This window comes from Capsicum annuum, chromosome 2, assembly GCF_002878395.1.
Source record: "Capsicum annuum cultivar UCD-10X-F1 chromosome 2, UCD10Xv1.1, whole genome shotgun sequence".
Lineage (NCBI taxonomy): Eukaryota > Viridiplantae > Streptophyta > Magnoliopsida > Solanales > Solanaceae > Capsicum > Capsicum annuum.
Window position 1 is genome coordinate 136,103,149 of NC_061112.1, and position 22,148 is coordinate 136,125,296.

At 34.5% G+C, this 22,148-nt stretch overlaps 1 protein-coding gene across 2 annotated transcripts; it reads right to left on the reverse strand.

The window, feature by feature from the left end:
• Positions 1-661: 661 nt before the first annotated feature.
• Positions 662-10,212, reverse strand: LOC107858258 (protein PLASTID TRANSCRIPTIONALLY ACTIVE 14). Of its 2 annotated transcripts, none has more exons than XM_047407125.1 (13): positions 9,841-10,212; positions 9,519-9,728; positions 7,979-8,116; positions 7,160-7,285; positions 6,783-6,911; positions 6,169-6,258; positions 5,899-6,049; positions 5,596-5,705; positions 2,898-2,969; positions 1,954-2,059; positions 1,661-1,858; positions 1,250-1,292; positions 662-1,147 (listed from the first exon to the last, which is right to left on the reverse strand). In XM_047407125.1, exons 1-13 carry the CDS (start codon positions 9,907-9,909, stop codon positions 1,069-1,071), a joined length of 1,521 nt encoding a protein of 506 aa, XP_047263081.1. In that variant the 5' UTR covers positions 9,910-10,212; the 3' UTR covers positions 662-1,068. The 2 variants fall into 2 exon arrangements, with proteins under 2 accessions (XP_047263081.1, XP_047263080.1); XM_047407124.1 differs by having other exon boundaries at positions 1,661-1,861.
• Positions 10,213-22,148: the final 11,936 nt, after the last annotated feature.

Consider the following 22,148-nt stretch of genomic DNA (forward strand, 5'->3'; position numbering starts at 1 on the left):
AAAACAAAAAGTTTATTCGATTAAAGAAAATGAATCATGAAATAAGTTTCTTCAGAAAAAAAAAAAACGTGTAGGTTGAGTATTTTAATGAAAAGAAAATAGAATAATAATACTTTATTTACAAATAACTTAAATAATGTAATATACAAATACTAGTACAATACTCAATAGTTAAAAGAAATATATATTTAATAACATCTTAAATTATTTATTTTTTATATTATTAGGTTTCGTGACATATTAGTTATGCTTAACCTTTAAAAAAAAATTAAATGCCATCATTTCTTTGTTCGGTGAAAATTCCTACATAAGCTTAATATATATTTCATAAGCCACACGGCTTAATTCAATCAAGAAAATAAACATAATTTTCTTGTGTCTATCACGACATATTAGAGATCACTGTCTGCAATTTTAGTTTACTAGAAAATCTACATATTTGTTTGCATCCCTCGAAGAGAGAGTATTGCAAGTTTGATGACACAGAATTACTCTATTGTCTGGCCCTCATTTAGTTAAAAAGAGAAGGAAAAATCTTGCTAACTGCCTTTTTATCCTTAAACAACTTAAAGTACATTATTTTAATAATATTATGTAAATGTATTTGCTGAAATTCAAATGAAGAAATATGGTCAATGAGAATTAATATATTCAATCCCAATTTATAAAAGCTTGAAGCATAGTTATTATTGATCGTCTTTTGGCCTGCTTTGTTTCCATTTTTGTCATAATAACTCATAGTTCTTTATTCCTCAGTAAATAAAAGTGCAAAACTATCATTCATTTTCATCAATGATTTCTACAGAGAAACTTCCATTTTTCTTCACTTCCTATCTTTCCAAAACTAATGTACAAGGCATTTTCCACCTGTACACCATTACTAACTACTTCCTAGCCCCTCCCCAAACCAACCAAAGCCCTCAAATGTTCTTAACAATGAGCTGCAAAAGCATTTGTGATTGATAAAGCTTTCTGGATAGCTGCAATGGAACCATATTCTTGGCGCCGTCTGCTACGGCTACATGATTTCTGGCAATGATTACTTCATATCCTGTTGTTATTCATGTTCTAGAACAGAATCCTGTCTTGGTAAATGTCCAATGCCTGTATAACCTTTTCTATCAGTAATTTCCGGTGTAATCTATACCTGCCACAAACGGAAGCATCATGTAAATAAGATCTGCATTTGCTTTGAAACAAAGACTAAATGATCCTGCATGCAATGGCGAATAATTCACGTATTACATACTTTATTGCTGCTTCAAATGTTCTCCTGCATTCGGGCATCGAATCTGTTCACAGTAAACCAAGAAAATGAATACACTGTTGGACAAACTTTATGACGTGAATAATGACAATATAACTATTGCAAAGTCAACCAATGAAATTAAAACACAGTAAACAGTGTCAGCTAGGCTGGAGCAGGATGCCTACAAGCTTATAATTTGTAATTCGAAGTCAAAGCTTATGATGTCAGTCGGTATTCAGATTGATGATTCTGAACTCAATTTATCAAAGTAAATCCACATCCAAATTATCATCATTATCAATATTGTTCTTGACCAGGATATGCAGGTACCCATCATAACACATACAAAAATGGACTAATATTTCTTCTCCAGCATGCATCATTACATAGAAGTATATAATCCAGGCTTACCTAGGATTTTCTGGTCTTCATCAGAAGTTGTGGGGAACTCTGCAAGCATCTGGTGGCATTCTTCTTGCAGTTCCTTCACTGCTTTCCTCTCTAAACTTGGAATTGGAGGGAGATCTCCATCTGACCAAGTAGGCAACGTTCTTGCTGCTGCTATGATTGCTCCATCGACGAACCCATCTCCATCATTTGATAGCCTACCTGCTACAAGTTTTAAACAAGGATTCTGGACATTAATTACAAAGCTAGATCAGTGAAGGAGCTAATATATCAAAAAGATTATTTATGACCCATACTGTTGTGGTAGTATTCTCCAGGGAGGCCAGATATGTTAAAGACTGATAAGAAGGTGTCTAGATGAATTTTGGCATCGCCGGTGAAATTAATAACATCCCAAGGATTCTGCAATATCAAATATATATATTATGGTCAGCGTCAATAGAAAAAGAACAAAAAAAAAGAGAGACAAGACACAAGAACACACACACCACCCACCCCCCCAACCACCATAAAAAAAAGTATAATTGAATTTGCTATGACACACCTAAATTTTACAAGGGTCCTATTACCCCCCTAAACTCATTTTTTTTTTTGTATTTTTGTGCTCCTTTTTGCTGACGTGGCTGTCAAGAAACCTCAGTGTCAAACCAAAAAATCAATAATCACATCAAATTCATTTCCATGTTCTGGAGATAGATTGCCCTGACAACTACTTAAAATCATAACCTTGGTCGGGATAATTCTTAAAAGATGAACTGCATGTATATCTTTTCTCTTTCTTCCACTGATCCAGTACAAATATCAAGATTTCTTGTAATATATGGAGCATCATCGAGCAATACTAGTTTAATCAAAACTCAAAGCCTGCTCAAAATTCCATGTTTAGATGCCCAAATGAATCTGCTCTTAATTTACAACATGCACATAAAAAGCTGAAGAGAAGGGCAACAACTGGTTTCCCTTACACTCTTGCGTTTATCGCATCTTCACTTGTCAGGGCTTAATGACCCCCTCCAGAATCTTCAATATTTATGGATAGTAGACATTGACTGTCCGTTTAAGGCAACTTCTTGTCAGTCATTTACTGTCGCATTCTTGCTTATAGAAAAAATTATGGCAATAAATAGCACTACGCAAAATCAGTGGTACTAGGGCCTTTGAGTGGAATTTCATACTTATCACCAAAAAGTACGACACAACTTCTGTTTCTTGGGAAGAGTAAAGAAAAAGACTACATTACCACAGGTGATGAGAAACCATATCTCTGCATAAAAAAGTCATTCTTCTGTCCAGCCATGTAATCAACAGTCATCTGCAAGAATTCATAAAGGCCATGTTAGGGTCAATGGGTCATCCTATCAAGATATGCAAAAGTAATAGAGAAAGCCAGGGCTACATATAATTTTATAGGTGACGACTGACGGCATGACATCGATCACAGCTAACCTCCAAACCACTCCCCACCCCCCAAAACCTGCCATACGAAGTCAACTATTTAGAAAATGATAGTCCTTCACAAAAAGTTACACATCACCAAGAAGCTAAAAAAGGTCAAATTAGGACAAACAAGAATCTTATTAACAAGTTTCCTGTCAATTCACTATCCAAAGTAAGAAATATTTTTGGAACTTTTCTTTCTCATTCGTTCCCAAAACATGAGAACCCTTGAAGTACAACACCAAGAAATAAAGTTCGACGCAGACAAAAGAGAATGTTAAGTTAAAAGATCATTCATAAAAGAAATTGCAGCAAATGCTTGCCGAAAAGAGAGGACAAAATATTTATAAAGCTTCTATTCTCATCAAAAACAAAGCAGCAAAACTAATTTAACACTATAATCTGATAAGCTATCACATAGAAGGAAACGGAATGCGTAACAAAGATCATAATATCATTTTAGCATCATTGCTACTTGTATCCCATGCCTGACACCTATGCAAACCTACCAATTCAGTGATCAATTACACAAGTTTCCCATATTTCCTGAGCCCATGCATACTATTTCTTCTTCCATTTATAACCTATACTTTTCCTTTGCCTTGTTCTATAGAGTGGTGGTTAGACCAACTACGTTGTATGGGGCAGAGTTTTGGCTAATCAAAAACTCTCATTTTCAAAAGGTGCAAATTGTGAAAATGAGGATGTTGACATAGATGTTTGGACTTACTAGGAGAGATAAGATTAGAAATGAAAATATCTGGGACAAGGTGGGAGTGGCATCAGTAGAGGACAAGATGCAGAAGCAAGATTGAGAAGGTCCGGGAATATGAAGAGGAGATGCTCGGATGCCCCAGCGTAGATGTGCGAGAGGTTGGCTATGGATGGTTTCAAAACAGGTAGTGGTAGACCAGAGGAGTAATGGGAAAAGGTGATTAGACAGGACATGATACAGCTTCAGTTTATCGAGGACATGACCCTATGTGTTATCAAAAGCAAAATGCACAAAAAAGTTTTAAGATCATCTAGGGCTTTAAACACAAAGTGTTGGCTTTAATTTTAAAACAAAAAAAAGCGCAAAGGGAGAAAAAATACAATATATATGTTTAGTCCAAGACTAAGCATGAATAACAAATATATGAACAAAGAAATTGAAAAAAATTACGATAAAGTGAAATATCAATTGTTTAGTGTTGCCTCTTCAAAAAGCGTTCATTGGCAAGGAAAAGTATGTCTAAGAACCTTGATGACGACACTAAAGTGCACATTACGTGAGGCGTTCAACACATTTTGAGGCTTGCTTTAGGGCTTAAGTGCACCTTTGACAACTCTGATGACCATAAAGTAGGAGGCTATGAAGGACACGGATTAGGGTAGAAGGCCAATAGGTAGTGAGCTTTGTCTCACTTACCCTTCAATTAATAGTCGTAGTGGCACTCTTGTAGTTTCTTGTTCTTTGATTTTTGTTACTATATGTTGTTTTTCGTACTTCGTTTGCAGTACCTTTTTTGAATTAATTCGATTAGAATATTACTTTGTTGTAGCTATTGCTCCTGATTTTCTACTCCCTCCAATCCTTTTTAGTTGTCATATATGCTAAAAATAGTTGTTCCTAAATACTTATCAATTTTATAATAAAAAACAATAAGGGATTATTTTTTTCCAACTTTGCCCTTAGCATATTCTAGAATTAAGAGGCAAGTAAATAGACAAAGATTAAAAAATTAATAAGGGATATATAAGTCAAATACGCTCATAATTTTTTTTTTCTAAAGGATTGTGCAAAATCTTATCCTGATTCCTGACAACTAAAAAGGAATGGAGGGAGTAGATCGTTTGTCATGCTATCTTTAGTTTTTTGCCATGGCTTCTTCACATCTGTTATTTCCTTTCCAGAACTACATTGATATGATTTTCCTTGAGCCGAGAGTCTATCGGAAACAACCTCTCTACCTTCCAAGGTAGGGGTGAGGTCTGCGTACACAATACCCTCCCTAGACCCCACTTGCTGGATTACACTAGGTATTGTTGTTATTGTTGTTGTAGTACTTTTTCTTTTGCTTCTTTTCCTTGGTGAAAGGCAAGGCCTTGCATGCGGTGAAGTGGAAAGAAAGTCAGTGGCATCAGACGATACCATCCTTAAATATGCAAGATTTTGATGTCGGAAATGTCTTTTGGAGCTTAGATAAGCAAGACTCTGATGTAAGAAATGCATCCTTAAAATTAAGATAACTCTAGATATTAAATGTCATGACCTATGTTCAGAAAGAAAATGGAATACAAATATCTGCACCATAGAATGTAAGAAATGCCCTTTTGAGCAGAAAAGGGTAGAAATAAGCATGTGACTCAGGCCATCTTCTCCAAATGAATTATCCAAAATAAGCAGACTCATTGGGAAATCTAGTTGTATTCCCTATTTGATTAGTTGCCCAACTAATACAAACACATCAAAATTCAAATGGAGCCCTCACTAGATCTAGATGGCTAAAAGGATTTACCTCATCGCCTTTTTTAATTCTTTGTCCTGCATTTATCATCACCTCCAGCATGCGGTCCTTGAAGCGCCAATGGAAAAAGCAATTTGGCTGAAAAGAATGATTCATCATGTCTGGAGGAAGAGATGAGTAAAGATTAGAAGGATTTCTCATGAATAAAGCTTGGTTGAGAATGTTAAGATTTCTCTCCATCCACCAAACTTTAAAACACTAACTTTTAATTGTGTGTTGTCTAAATAAACCAATTTAAGCCACATTTTCACTCTCGAAATATTGGAAGACAGAAGTACAACAGAAGATGCTCACCAGCATAAGGTACCAACATATTTGCATCTTGAACCAGTGCACCAATTCTAGTCTGCAAGTTGATGCATCGAGATTGTGCTATACTCATTGCCCAAATAAATCTCTCAGGATCCCGAGCAAGACGCTTAATCTTGAGAGGTACTGCAGAATGCTAAACAAATGAAGAAAGTCAAAGGCCATTGTTAATGAGCAGGAATTTGGAGGAAATAAATTGAACAAGATTGTATGGGAGGAATTTGGAAGAAATAGATTGAACAAGATTGTATGTACCCAGTTTTTCTCCCAAAACTCAAGTGCCCGATGTTGCTGTTCTCTCAGGGTTGAAGCAAGCTTCTCATCTTGCAACTCCAAAAGATCCTCCTACAGCACAGAAAGCATTAAGAAGAAAGAGCGTGCCAGGAACGCAAAACAAGTGTTCATTATAACTCTAGAACTGACATTCTAGAAATCAGTCCACCAAGTACATGCCAAATGCAGCCATTCCTTGTTTTTGTTTGCAACAGATCTTTCTGATCAAAACCAGCCCAGCTGACTAATGGAAAATGCAAACCACAGAAGTGATCAAGCTTCAAGCATTTATTGTTTTTCAGTTAGAAAACCCAAATGGTACTTCAAATTTAGACTTTTGGTGCAGAAGAAAGTCTCAATAGACACACACATTAAAACAACACTCAGTAGACGAAATTTTTCTATCAAACAACAGTTTGAATATCACAAAAGCTTTTTTTTTTTCACATTTCAAGTTACTCAAACTTGAACCTCAGCAGAACATCATAACAAAATGAGGATTGATTTTGTGAATGCACAGAATTTTCTATAGAATCTTCCTCAAAATATTACATTAATTGAAAGCACCTAAATTTGGATAACACTCATATCCAGACCTCAGTAGCTAGAAGAAAGCTAGTACATTCATCAGCACTAGGCAAGAAGTCTCCATAAAGCTGCCAAAAGTTGTCCTTGCAATCAAAAGCATATAAAAGAAGACATGCCAACCTCAAGTCCGAATCTGTCTGCCAACAAAAGCTGATCAATATTAAAAAATCACAAGAGATCTTAGAATGCCAGACTGAATTGAAAAAATCAAAGAACAAACAAAGAAAAATGCAGATAAATATATTCCCATGTGTACGGTGTTGCATTAGAGAAAAAAGGTAACACTTCTATTTTTATTTCTTAACCAGCCAAAGAAAATGTGGATAAGTTTTTTCTCATGTTTACAATTAGAGAAGATTTCAAAGGAGAAAATGCATCCTTTTACCTCAGGATTGGTTGAATTGATAATGTCGAATATTGGATGTCCTAAAGGTATGATATCTGGAAAAAACATCCAAGGAAGCTTTTTGCTTATTGTTAACATCAGTTCTAGAGGAATTTCCATTATTACCTGCATTACAAACAAAACCTCATCATTCATTGACCGGTAAAGATTTTAATGATAACGAAAAGGTGAGAAGATAATCAAAGTGAAAAGAGGAATCAAACAGTCGAGTTAATGCAAAATGAATTAGACACAATCGAAACTACGTAAGACATTATAGAATACACCACAGCAGGAGAAAAGTTAGAAGTGCCTAGGCACTGACACATATATCTTAAAAGGGCAGCCCAATGCACTAAAGCTCTTGGGCAGGGTCAGGGGAAGGGCCCGACCACAAGGATCTATTGTACACAGCCTTACCTTGCATTTCTGCAGGAGGCTGTTTCCAAGGCTTGAACCCGTGACCTCCTGGTCACATGGCAGCAACGTTAGCAACTTTACCAGTTACTCCAAAGCTCCCCTTCACTGACACATATACCTTATGGTGTTAAAAAGCAAATGAGGGAAATAAACTTAGGAAACTCATCCCAGAAAGAAGGAAGGGAGAGTAGATTAAAGGGCACTACAATTCTCCCATGTCCTTTTTTTCCACTTCCTCCAATTTTCAGGGGCGGAATGGATTGGATGAAGTTCAGCTTTAGGTATAGCAAAACATTGATGGAGCACTGAATTTGACACTGTGTCCGATGGTAAAGTTACACATTCCATCAGGAGGAGGAAAACGTTCTACACAAAAACATAGTGTAAGGTAGTGCTCACCCTAGCTCGACGAAGAGGCTCCACGTCTTTGGAAGCAAACACTCCATACCCATCTGGCCCCTCCCTGAATTCAATTCCGTAGGCTCGAAAACTTCTAACATATCCTATTTTGTAGAAATCAGGATCTGCCAGTTCCAACTGTTCATATGAAAATATTACATAACCTTCATCAACAGGAGAAAATAAGGATAATTTGAAATAATCAAAAAGAATAACAAACAGGAAACTATATGGTCATCAGCTTCTCAAAAGAAAATCAAAGGATGTAAGACCGAGAAAAGAGAGGGACTCTAACCATCAGTTTGACTATGTAACAACAGAGATGGGAAATCTATACATGCCAATGTGAAAATGAAACTGAGCATTTAACTGAAAATCTTAAGGCAATTGGGGAGTAGCTTAAAATCTTTATAAACCCTTTGGATGCCCCTAAATACCAGATGTGAGGCATCCTATATATCCGAAACCCTTCGCCCAAACTTGAAAAGCACACGTGAATTTGAATGCAAACTCACGTGTGTGAGAACAGACTTAATAATTGGTGAAAAATTCCGACTTATTAAACGAAAATTTATTCAGTGGGGGAGTAATACAATGTCTTTAAAAAGAACAGTTATCATGCCCCTAACCTGATGTAGAACATTTTATATTACTAACATAGTAATCACCAAAAAAATTATATGGGACCTGAAAGTATTCTATACCTAGACACAAAGAATTTGTGAAGAAAAACTCAAATGAGGAACAAAACCAATTCAAAAGTACGACAATCTGCCGATCTTCAAAGTGTAACTCCTATCTTTTCCAAATATCAACTGCCTGGCTAGCACTTCCTTCAATTTATTGAGAAACAAGTACTTCATGTTATGCGCAGGGTGCACTAAATCTCCTACTATGCGTAGGGTTCGGGGAAGGGCCCCACCACAAGGTGTATTGTACGCAGTCTTACCTTGCAGTTCTGCCAAAGGTTGTTTCCAAGGCTTGAACCTATGAACTAACTAGTAAAGAAAGAGAAACCATGTCTAAAAAGGAAAATGTATGCAGTGCTAAAACTTAAGGTGTCCATTCTAGCTGGTTTAGAGGTGAATTATGCAGGTATTAAATCCTACATAAGTATATCATGTTTGGTAGTTGGTTAAGAGGTAAGTTATTCATAAGTATATCATGTTTGGTAGCTGGTTAAGAGGTAAGTTATTCATGTATAAAATTAATAAGGTGTTTGGTTTGCAATTTAGAAACCCGCATAACTAACACATGTATAAGCTACGCTGGAATCATGATAGAAGGTGGAACAATTAATACATAAATAACTAAACACGAAATAAAATAATAATTCCTCATAACTAATCCTTGAATTACTAATACCTACATAACGCTAACTAGCTATCAAACGACCCTTACTGCAGAAAAGCACATAAAAATACTGCAGAAATTAGCACTTAAACAATGAACTTACCGAATGAAAACAACACAGAAAGTAAGACGAAGTGGTAACTTCAAGAAGATGAAAAAAGAGGAAACTTTGGCAAGTAGAAAATACCTGGGAAGCAGGAGTATCTTGGGGTTGAGAAGGAGGTGTAAAAAGAGGAAATGAAGAAGGAGAGGGAGAAGAATCATAGGCCTCCAAAGTGGAAGAAGTAGCAGCACCATTAGCACTTGCACAAACTCTCAAATGTCTGCTTCTCTTGTTACTATTACATACTAAAATGGGGTGCTTCTGCAATCCATGCTGCACACCTCCTCTCCATAACTGGTTCAATCAACAAAATATCAACACACAAAAAATTAAAAAAAGAAAAAGATTCATTCTTGGATTTTGTGTGTGTGTGTGTGTGTGTGGGGGGGGGGGGGGGGAGGCTAACCTGATTGTGCAACTCTGGGTGGTGGAAGAAGTTGGTTGGTTGCTGAATTAGAATGGTGGAAGAAACCATTCCTAAAAATTTAGTGGAATTTGAGTATAGAAACTATTGTTTTATATGGAAATTTGGGTTCTTGAAAACGTTATCCACTTTACTGTCAGCAAAACAACTGAGATAGAATGCTAGGGGTTTTTCCGGGGTTTATTAGTACTACTTTTTTTCCTATTTTATTCCATACTGCTAATTAATTTCTAGGGAATTTTATATACGTAATTTTTTATTTACAGTTGATACCTGAAGTGAGGGGATAAAAGAATAGTTGACCGAATGAGGTTTTAAAATGTGTTGTCACGGTGGTCCTCAAAAGAATCGATGATGTCGAAACAACACTTCCACTGTGAAATTGGTGGACGTACATATCCATCATTATATAAAGGATAAAATATTGCACGTACAAATTTACATTCACATTGATGAATCATATCTTTCAAATCGTAGTTGTTTTCTATCACATCATTTTGAGCACAGTTTTATCACAACGTTGCTCTAAGAACCGTGTTCAATTAACTGACATGATCAAAACCAAAAATTCACTTCTCAATAATTAACCCTTCACAGTTTAACAGTAATAATTTCATGATTTAGTCCCCAAATTTTTGACGGCATAAACTCATTTGGATATGAAATCTCTTTCGTATTTTTCCTTTACATTACTATCAAGAAATCATATGAGGGATAATAAAGGAGCTATCATCCTCCTGGATTTGCAAAGAAAATGGTACTTATTTATACTAATGTATTGTGCAAAGCATAGTCGTTCAAATCATCTGAAAAGATCAAAGGATTTATACATCTCATTCCAACTAATTTAGGACCAAGACTCAGCTGATCAACAAATATATCAATGTTGGACAACATTCATTCATCAGACCAATATCTGTTATGGGGCAACTGCAGTGATTTTCAGGCCACGCACCGAACAATCAAGAACTCATCCAATTTTTGCAGAGACCTGACTGAAGAATTTCGACCATTTCCACCACCAACTCCACTATAGTATCACATACAAGATTATTACCATATGACATGACATATTTCTGAGTCTCCAAAATGAATGACCAAATCATCAACATCGAAGACGACGAAGGAAACAATCTGGCTCAACAAGATCACTATACACTATTCACTAGGTAGCTGTATCCTTTCAGCAGTGTAGGGACCGGATAACTCTACCACAAGGGTTTAGGCAGAAGGAAGAAACCACCCAACTATTTTGCCTCTTTTTCAGATTTGAACCTCAGTCTCCCATGGACTTTACTCCAACTTCATCTACTAGGCCATATCCTCCAAAGACAAATATCTCTACGAAGGAAGAGAAGAAAAACAAAGAGAACTAGAGGTCCTATAACAAGAAAGCGCCAGTGCTCCAGAATTAAACTTACTCATAAATCACATAGCTTCAGACAAACAAGTAGTCCTCCTGGTCAAATTTATTGTAAAATTTACCACGTGCAAAAGGAAATTAAAGTAAGCAACAAATACGAGTTCATTAACAACATCTAGAAGTTCTTAAAACTACAACAGAAACCAAAGGTTAACACAAGTGATGTCCATCTAAGTCACAGCTACACCAAGAAGAATAAACTAATAAAAACTTCTACCTTATCTATGCAAAATAGGAAAAATAGAGAAATCAGCTCTAAACACATTAAAGAGGTACTGATGTCAACTTCAACAGAGAGAAGTCCCATGTAGCTAGATGACAAAAATAACCACTGGTGTCTCCATTTAGTGTGAAATGAATGAGCTAAGGACATAGGGAACTCAAGCCTGCATCAGAAATGTGCTTCTGTCCAAAGGTTAAATTACGTCAAGTGAAGCTGGTTCTCCTAGAAACTTTTTTGCACAACTAATGAAACTAAAACCCAAAGAATGTCCAGTTCATCTTTTGCTTAATGTGCAAATGTTTAAGAACACAGAGATGCCTGGAAACTAAGAGAGGGCTATATAAAAGAGACAAGTCTCATCAAGTTTCAAGCTTTGTGTACAACGAGCAAGGAGTCATAATAAGCATACTCTTCTACTGGTTCCTGTAAGTATTTTCAAACCAGCTATGCATATTTCTGTATTTGCCTCCTCCTTTAAGTGTTGCCCATTATTCCCTTTATCCACAAGATTCAAAATTCCGCTCCATTGTCTTGGTCTTATGATTAGATAAGTTACTACAATTCAAACTTTTAGAGACAATGAAGATTTTTGCAGCATATTTATGCTATTTTGTGCTTCTGAGTTCTGCTCAAAATATCCAGCATCACCATACACTTCCAGCCACCAACCAGCCAATGGTGGTGAGAGAGACAGGTTCTTATGCAACAAACCTGTTTACAACCTCACAGGCACTTAGAAGTGCATCTAATTAACAACTGAACTAAAAACTACAATTGTGGTGAGGGGACAGGATACTGAAGGTATGTAACACATTCCAAGCTTGATGGTTAGTCAAACAGACATGTACATTTCAATGGTGAAAGATAATAAAACACTTGTAAAGCATTTTCAAAGATTAAACCTCTGATGATAAAGAAAGTGAAATTGAACAAAATAGAGGAGCAAAAACAGTATGACATAACTATCCATAATAGGCATAGAAAAATAAACAAAGGTATGCAGAGCATTATGCAAGAACAAAAATAGACAATATGACTATCAGTAAAAAGCTAGTACTGAAAATGGGCATTGAAGCTATAAACATTAGTTTATTAGACTAAAATCTGATATTCTCTACAATATGACGGAGGAAATCTGCGCAAATTTAACTGATAATTCAAGAATGCAATGCCTAGCAACACAATTCGACACTGCCAACTTGAGTGAGCTCGTAATTCAGAAGTGCAATTACAATGATTCATGCAAATACTGTAAAATTGCTCATTTTTCAGTTCATTTTAATCTTCTCCTACAAGATAGACAGTAGCACCAGTACAACACAAATAGCATTAGCCACGAATAGTCTCACTCATCATTATCCAAATTAGTTACCTTCTACTCTCTATTCAATCCAATTTGAGATTATACCATCCAACAAAACAACCACTTCCTCATTTCCCTTATCCCCATTCTCAACGTCCTTCAAAGCTTCATTCACCTCTTGAGCCTCCCTAATCCTAGCCTCCCTCAAAAGACCTCTATACACCCACATCCTCACCTCATCCCCAGCCTTCAACTTCCCAACTACCATCATCCTCAAAACCTTCAACCCCTCCACAACCATATCACTCTTGCAAAACCCATTCACCAAAATAGCACACAACCCATAATCCACAACACAAGGGAAATCATCTCTTGACACCCAATGAAAAATCTTTAAAGCTTTCTTACCCTCCCTTTCCCTAAAATACAAAGAAACCAACATTTTACAAATGGGTAATAAAAAAGATTGGGTCTTTGGGTTATACTTAAGGCGGTTAAGGAAGTACATGGGTTGTGTAAGGTCGGGTTCAAGAGAAAGTCTATGAATGAAAATGGAAAGAGAGAGTGATTCCAAAGATGGGTTAGTTAGAAAAGCTGTAGTGATGAGATTAGCAGCTTCTTTGAGGTGATTAGAAGAGCATAAACGTGGGATTAGTAGATTGATTTGTGTTAACTCTTCTTGAGTTAGAGAAGTTGATGCAGTTGTGGGTGCTATTTGGGTATCAGGAGTAGAAGAAGAAGATGATGTGAAATGCAAAGAACGTGAGAGAAGGGATGGTGAAGAAAGGAAACGTAGTCTTTGAATTGACCTCATGGTTCTTGATGGAACTGAACTGATTACAGATTATGATGGAGCAACCATTAATGGTGTTATTGGTGATAGAAATACTAGAAACAATTTCTAGTGGAGATAATTTTGATTATTTTGAGAAGCCAATTTTTTATTTTATATCTTTTTTTTATTTACAGAAAAGGATTAAAAATACCTTTTCAATATTAAAATTAAATAAAAAATACCCCTATTAAATTATTGAGCCAAAAATATCCTTCAAATATTAAAAATAATTTAAAAATACCCCTCCATCCACCTTTATAGCTCAAAAACGATTTTTAAAAATTATAATTAAAAATTCAAAACATGGTCAAAAATACCCTTTAAGTATTGAAATTAGTTCAAAAATATCATTCATCCACCTTTATGACTTAAAAATACCTTTACAATTAACGATTTTCTTAAATCATAAATAATTTTTTTAATATACGTGGCAACTTTCACTTGGTTGAAATTAAATTAATTAAAATGTTATATTCAATCCGGCCTCAACTCAAGCTTTAAGATAGGATGGATGATTTTGAGTGGTATAAGCTTTGTAATTTATTTTCTCAATTTTGATCAGAAAAGTTATTTTTCTTAGTTTGAAATTTAGAATAAATATATTTTTTAGGAAAAATATTTTTCAAAATTTTTAGTCAAATGAACATTTTTTGTTCGCACTGAGCCCACCCTTAAAAGCTTGTAATGATTAGGTGATACTTTTTTCTGGTAGTTCTAGCGTCAACATAAGAGATCATGATTAATCAAAGTTTTACATCAAAATCTCTTACTTATTTTTTTTCCACAAATGACCTTAAATAATTAATTATCATTTAACTCGTGTGGAATTGATATATATTATATTCTTCGTTATACAATTTCCTATTATTTTAATTCTCACCTGAAATATTATGCCAGTAGATTGTGATGAATCTTTATAAAGGGAAGAAAATGTACTCATTAGTTATATTTTCTGTCCCAGAAAAAGTAACATGCATCTTTAAGGTTAGATTTTTACCATATTATAGAACAGTAATGTCAAATAATGATACTGTATATCCTTTGTTTTAATTTATTTATTTTAATTATTATTTACATAAAATACTTTAAATTAATAATTATATTATATATTTTAATAGTGCAATTACTCTATGAACATAATTTTTAATATATAAATTTTATTATAAAAAATTAAAAGTTTTATATTTAAATTCACATTAAATATTAATTAGCTGTATCATTATACTTCGATAAAAAAAGAAACAAAGGAATGGATAATAGTTACAAGATTTGACATTTGCATGAAAGAGTAAAATTACTGAAAGTACTGGTATTTTATTTACTATAGATATTCTCCATAAGCAAGAATTAAAAAATGCTTTCACAAAGTTTATATTGTCTCGTTTTGACGCTATATTAAAGCCTAACATTATTGACGTTGGGGCAACCTTTATACGTTTTGGATCGGGTAGCTTGAGTTGGGGTTGGATTGGATATCACATTTTAATTAATTTAGTTTCAACCAAGTGAAAAGTGCCACGTATTTTTTTTTATAAAAATTATTTATGATTTAAGAAAATCGTTAGTTGCAAGGGTATTTTTGAGCCATAAAGGTAGATAGATGATATTTTTTAACCAATTTCAATACTTAAAGGGTATTTCTGACTCTTTTTTGAATTTTTAATTATGATTTTTAAAAACCGTTAATTGCAAGGGTATTTTTGAGCCTTAAAGGTGGATGGAGGGGTAGTTTTGAACCATTTTCAATACTTGAAGCACATTTTTGGCCCAATAAGTTAACGAAGGGTATTTTTTATCCAATTTCAATACTTGAAGGGTATTTCTAACCCTTTTCCATTTTACTTATCAAGACAAGACAATTTTTTTCCATTATACCCATAGTGTAATTAATTATTCCTTATTATTAGCATTCTTAAAAAATATTGCAAAGATAAGTACCATTAAGAATACACCATTAAAAATATAAATAGTGCTTTGGTATTAGTCATCTATCAATGTTGGAACTAACAACAAGACAAAATTAAGAGAGACAAAATGATAAAATTACATTACCAATCATTATTTTCTTAATAGTTGTGTCGTCCCAATGTGGGATGGGTAAAGTGGGACGGAGGAAGTATTAGATAAAATAATGGTGATCTCTAAATATTAATTGGAAAAATAAGATAATTTTATTTAAAAAATGACATTTATTCCTTCCCTATTTGCTTTGCAATTTCAGTTGGAAAATACTAAAATTTATGCTATTTTATCATCCTAAAAACAATTAAAGCAAAGGATACAATTGAATGTGTAATTAATTTGATGTACAAACGCTAATGTTTGAATTGTCGTGTTATAATTTTTCTTCAGTTGTCGATTGAAGCAACCATCTAACTTATGTATAGATGGTTCCTAATACTATTAATCAGAGGCTGAATCAAAATTTAAATTATGTGGTTCTAAAATTAAAGAAGAGAGGCCTTATAGTGGTTCATCTATCATTGGGTCAAGCTACATTATTTGTCAATGAGTTCGCACTATATAAATATGTACATATATTCAGAATTTAATAGTATAAATATAGAATCTACGTAAAAGTTATTGAATTCACCCGAACCCCCTCAAAATACTGTAGTTCCGACCCTACTCCTGATATACCTTCTAGGCTATAAATATAATGTAATTTCTTTTTTTCTCTAAAAAATGGAAGAATCTATTATTAGATTTTACGGTCATTAATTTTGCAATGAGAAGTACGAGACACCGTGGAGCTAGTGTTACTCTCTAAAACATTTTCTAGCTCACCAATATGTTGTCTTTCAACTTAGCAAAATAGCTTAGGATACAGATTTTGTAAATATATTTTGAATTTTAATTGCTATTGATAAACTATGTATACAATTTTCTTTAATTATTCTAAACATTTTTTTCGGCCATTGTCTTACTATTCAATGTCATTAATATATTACTAGTTTAGTGTACGTGCGTTGCACGTGTATCAAATGTTTAATAATAATATTATATAAAAACATTGCTAAAAAATCACTAAAGATAAAAATTAGATTTAAATAGTTTACCTGGTTATTTATTCTAGAGACGTAGTTGAAGGTAGATGATCGGGATCCGGACTGAAAGTTGAGTCAACCCTGACTCGAAATGCTAAACCTAGGATCCAACCTTAAGTCGAGACCCGACTCTAAACCCTGATTCGAGCCCTGAATCCTAGCATTTGACCTTGACTTGGTACTGTGGTCTTGACCCAACCCAACCTCGATTCAAGAACAACTTTCGATATTAACTTGGGATCCAACCACAAAAAAAAAAAAGCAAGATCCGATCTTGACCAGACTCCGGACCCTGGGTCTGACACTAATCTTGACCTCGATCTACGACCTAACTCTCAATTATCAACCCATACTCACGGTCCAACCTCAATCAAGAGTCAGGGTTAGGCATTGAGTCGGGTGTCGAGGTTGGTCCTATATTAAGAGTCGAATCTTAAATTAGGAATCGGGGTTGAGTTCCAACTTAGGAGTCAAAGTCGTATAATATGTTGAGAGTAGGTTTATTTTGGAATTAGGAGTCAGATTCGGGTCACAAATCGAGGGTCGGAGTTCGGTCCCTCATCGGGATTGAGGTTGGGGTCTTACGACCTAGCTTGGGAGTTGGATCCCAAGTCGGGTGCAAAGTCGAGTCAAGTCTAGTGTCAGGAGTCGGCTCTCAAGAGACGAAGTTGGGAGTCTAGAGTCGAGGTTGAGTTCTGTATCAAGAGTCAGATTAGAAATCTAGAGTCGGGGTCGTGTCCCAAGTTGAGAATTGGGTCAGAGTTGGTTCTCGAGTTTGGAGTCAGGGTTAGGTCAGAGTTGAGAGTTGTGGTCAAATCTTGGGATTATACGTGTTAGGTCCAACGTTAGGGTCAGGTCTAAGTTTGGGAGTCAAAGTCGAGTCCAGATTGAGAGTTAAGGAAATAGAGCCCGGGTCGATAGTCAAATCATGAGTTGGTACCGAGATCAGGTTTGAAAGTCGAGTCCTGGGTTGAGGTCAGATCTTGAATCTCAGGTCTAGGGTCGGGAGTCAGATCTTTGATTGGGTCGAGAGTCAAGTCCTGAGTTTAGGACTTGTATCTCGGGTTGCGATGGAGAGTCGATTCTCGTGTTGGTTCAGGTAGTCGAGGGCTCAGGTTGGGTCCCGTATCATTAGTATTTTTTCATGTTATACCTAAATGTTCTTGGGACAATAAATTTTTCTTACTAACCAAAAAACAAAAAATAAGTAAGAAAATCATTTATTTTTCAAGAAAATATTTTTTAGAAAAATATTTTCCTTTGTACCAAACACACCCTAGGAATAGATCTAGGTTCTCTTAAAAAATATTCACTTTGTGTCTCCGGCAAATAGCTTTCATTATATTTAAATTTATATAAATATTTTTTAAAATTATATCCGTGTTGATATGGGATAAAATAAAGGCTTTTTTTACAAATATTATATTAAAATATTGAATTAAAGCTATTAAATAAAAAAATATATTCCACACATGAGTGTTGATTCTATATACTTAATTCAATAAAATAACCAATTGCGTCCTAAAAATTCTCAATATATTAAACTAAAATTTATTTTAATTTTATAATTCTATCATTTTAAACACACAAGTCATCATATGCTTTTCTCAATTAATCAATTTCAAGATTTAGCTATTAAATATTCCCTTGCAATGCTTGTGTTGAGAGCATAATGCTATATCCTTTCATATGATTCAGAGTATTATCATGATGCACTCTCAATCCAACATAGGAAACTAATGTTCCATCATCCTTAAGAATTGTGCATTCTACCTGATCAAACATCATCAACTAATATGAGAATTTTTACTTTTTAAGTGAAAATTAAAAGTTTTAGCTCTTCATTAATATAAATAAATTTAAAAAAAAATTAATTTAAAAGACTCTTTTCAATTTTGATATTCAAACCAAGAATACAATCCTCTTGACAGAAGTTACAGTTGGTGGCAGCAAGAGCATTTATGGTGGAAATTATATTTACTTTGTGAAACTTTACTCTATATCTTTTTCTTATAGTCCGACTCATTTATCTTGACTACCTTGTTTAATGATTTGCAAAATGTTGTAATACATTCCTGTAACAACGTATAATGGTTATAAAATCTTAATCAGTTAGATGATTGCATCTTCTGTTGCTTTATGTCAATTCGAACAAGTACTTATGAAGTTGGATTTTGTTATAAAGTTGAGTGTTTCCTTGGGCTTTGTTTCAAATTTCTCAATCAATGTGATAATAACAATGAGAGTTGTATGAAAAGCTGTATTGAAAACTATTGCACTATAGGGAAAACTTAAGAAGAAGCATTAATTTGCTCTAAGAAATCATGGCGACAAAGAAAGTGTTGTTCATGATAGATGATATTAGTTTTAACATAAATACTTATTTAATGAATCTAACAAAATTATACATATAAATAATTAAAATTTAGTTCACTAAATATAACTTAAGAATATTAAAACAAGATAATTATGAAGCAAAATTATGCATAGCTCTCTCGACACAGTTCCTTGAAAATTGTCATAAAAAACATGATTCACATCAGAGTATGTGTCATCCACTTTTGATTCCCTCACTACCAACTCATATCTTTGTTGTCTGGGATCCCCCACTTGAGTCACAGAATTAGCATAAGCAATGAAACCAAATGTACTAGTAGAGTCCAACAATATTAGTGCTTCGTGTTCACTGTATAATCGATCAGAGCCTTGAACTTGGAACTTATTACATAATCATTGTTCGTGTTCACTGTATAATCGTAGAATATGAAAACTTTTGTAAGGATTCAAAATGTTTGAAGCATATAAAAGTTTATGGGAAACTTATTTATAATCTTTATATTACATAAGTTTATAACATGAAAATCATTGAAACTCTTGGAGAGTTTTCAAGAGCAATAGATTATTTGCTGAAATGAGAAATATAACAATTTGAATTGGTTATGAAGTACCATATCTTAGTGCAATTGGTGCACTCATGTATCTTGCAATTACTACAAGGCTTGATATAGCCTTTTCAGTTAATTTGTTAGCAAGATTGTAATCCCGATCTTATTGGCCATGCTAATATTGGGTACTTGTCTGAACCGTATAAATCTCGATCTCAAATATGCAATGTGTTCACATGTGGGGATATGTAACACCCCGTATTCAAATACATATATTGGCGTATTCAAGTACGTGTATTGGTTTTATTTATATGGAATTAATTTTATTTAATTTTATTTATACCGGAATTTGCCCGTCGATGGTTCCATACGAAGGTTATTGAATAAGTTTTCCAACGATATAAAGATTTCCAAAAATGGATAGGTTTCGAATATAATCGAGCACGTTCGAAACTATAAAACGATGACCGGGATATTGGAAATAGTAAATGTGCAGAAAAATTTCCTGCACACAAACTAGCCATTTTCTTGGGTCAACTTTGAACGATCATAACTCCCTTAATATAATGAACTGGGAGAGCTTCCACCTATGAAAAGAAATATCTTTGAGTCTTCTTTCCAATGCAATTGGTTTCATCCAAATCCGACATCTGAGTAATGAGTTATACTCGTTTTACTTCAGCCTCTCAAAACAGATTTTTAGGGTCAATTTCAAACGATCATAACTCCTTGTACAGGACGAACTAGGTGGCCTACTTTATATTAAATGAAAGCCCTTTGAATTATCTTTCCAACGATACCAATTTCACCCAAATCCGATATCAGAGCAAAGAGTTATGGTCGATTTACTTTAACCTATCAAAACAGTCCACCATGGACAGATTCGGATTTACTTAAATTTTAAGGGCAATATGGTCATTTTCCATCACCTCATGGACGAAAATTGGTCATTATATACATATACTTAGCCTCATATCCATCATTTATCATTCAAATTATTGAAGAATAAGAAACCCTAGCCTAAGTTCAACTCCAATTATCTTGTGATTCAATCGTAGAAAATTCAAATTGATTCCGTAGTTGTGTTCACCATCTCGAGGGCTTCGAGAAGCACCCCTTATTTGTGCCAACAGGACTTCGAAATCAAAAGGGCCATTTTATGGTAAGGATGCAAATTATGTTGGTGTTATTTATATGGATATGTATATATATATGCATGTGAGCATAAGAAGTATATTATTTGATTGTTGTTGAAAGATGATTGGAAATGATGTTGGATTATTCTTGTGCATAGTTGGATTATGTTGAATTGGGAAGGGATTTGGTGTGATAATGTGGTATTGAAATGATGATTATATATATATATATACACATAAACCGATTGTTCAAGTTGGTTTTTGGAATGCTTTGCAAATATTGGTTGTATGGAATTATGGAAGAGAATTGTGGTGTTGGGTTGCTAATACTAGATGCCAAACATTTCATTGTAGATAAGTGATTTGTAAAGGCTGGAAGTTGTGTTGAATTGATATCCGAATCTACAACGAGGTATGTAAAGCATACTCTAACGATGTTCTTTGGCATGAAAACACCAATGTTCCATCAAGTAAGATTCCGAGGTTGTCCAAAAACATGTATTGTTCTACATTACCAACGAAGTTGTTTCCATTCTATAAAGTGTCAAAATGTTTCATTGATATACCGAAAGGCTCCTATTTCATTGTTGTGATATTGATGATTTCGAAACACATTGTTGATGTACCAATGAGTCTGTATTACATCGTTATTGTATAAAAAGTCTATTACTTGGTTCCTATTGATGTATCATTATTCCAAAGGTACTATATTGGCATGAACACTAATGTAATAATCTCAAAAGCTTTTGAACTAAGTTATTGGAAAGATCTCTTATGTGTTACTTGATATACGTGTGGGTGGTAGCTCAGGGGCTTAAGCCTAGCATGGGCCGATCCCAATATTTGATATGATTACAGTTGATATGTACTGGGGGCAGCCTAATGGTCACAGTACGGTACAGTATTGATTATTGTTAGGTGGTTGGAGGTTCGGGAGGAGGAAGTAATGGCGAATGCTAATTGTAAAGAATGAAATGAACGAATGTATACCGTTCCACAAATGTGTTTGAATTCAAGAACCCAATTCAGATTAATGATAAGATAATGTACATGATCCTAAAAGTGTTTATGAAGTGTGGTTCACTTCTATTATGATTTATTCACTTGCGTCTGATTTTCTTGATCCCCCATACCACATATGATTATGTACAGCTTTACATACTCAGTATATATTTCGTACTGACGTCCCTCACGGGGGACCTGCATTTCATGCTGCAGGCACAGATGCTTCAGCTCATTCATAGCATAGATAGGAGCCAGGTCATACAGCTATTGTTGGTGAGCTCCAGTTTGCTTCGGAGCTTTACGAGTTGGTCCCTTATGTTTTGTTATTGTACAGGAGTCATGTGTGGGCGGGGGTTTGTCCCGACCCTAGTTATGTCATGTATATCCTAGAGGCTTTGTAGACATAAGGAAGGGTAAAGTCATGAAAGTTTAT

Coding starts and splice junctions, on each gene's coding strand:
- LOC107858258 (XM_047407124.1), bottom strand. CDS start 9,909: ATGGTTTCTTCCACCATTCTAATTCAGCAACCAACCAACTTCTTCCAC. Junction 6,050..6,168: donor AGTTTTGGGAGAAAAACTGG/GTACATACAATC, acceptor TCATTTGTTTAG/CATTCTGCAGTACCTCTCAA. Junction 5,706..5,898: donor TATGTTGGTACCTTATGCTG/GTGAGCATCTTC, acceptor CTCTTCCTCCAG/ACATGATGAATCATTCTTTT.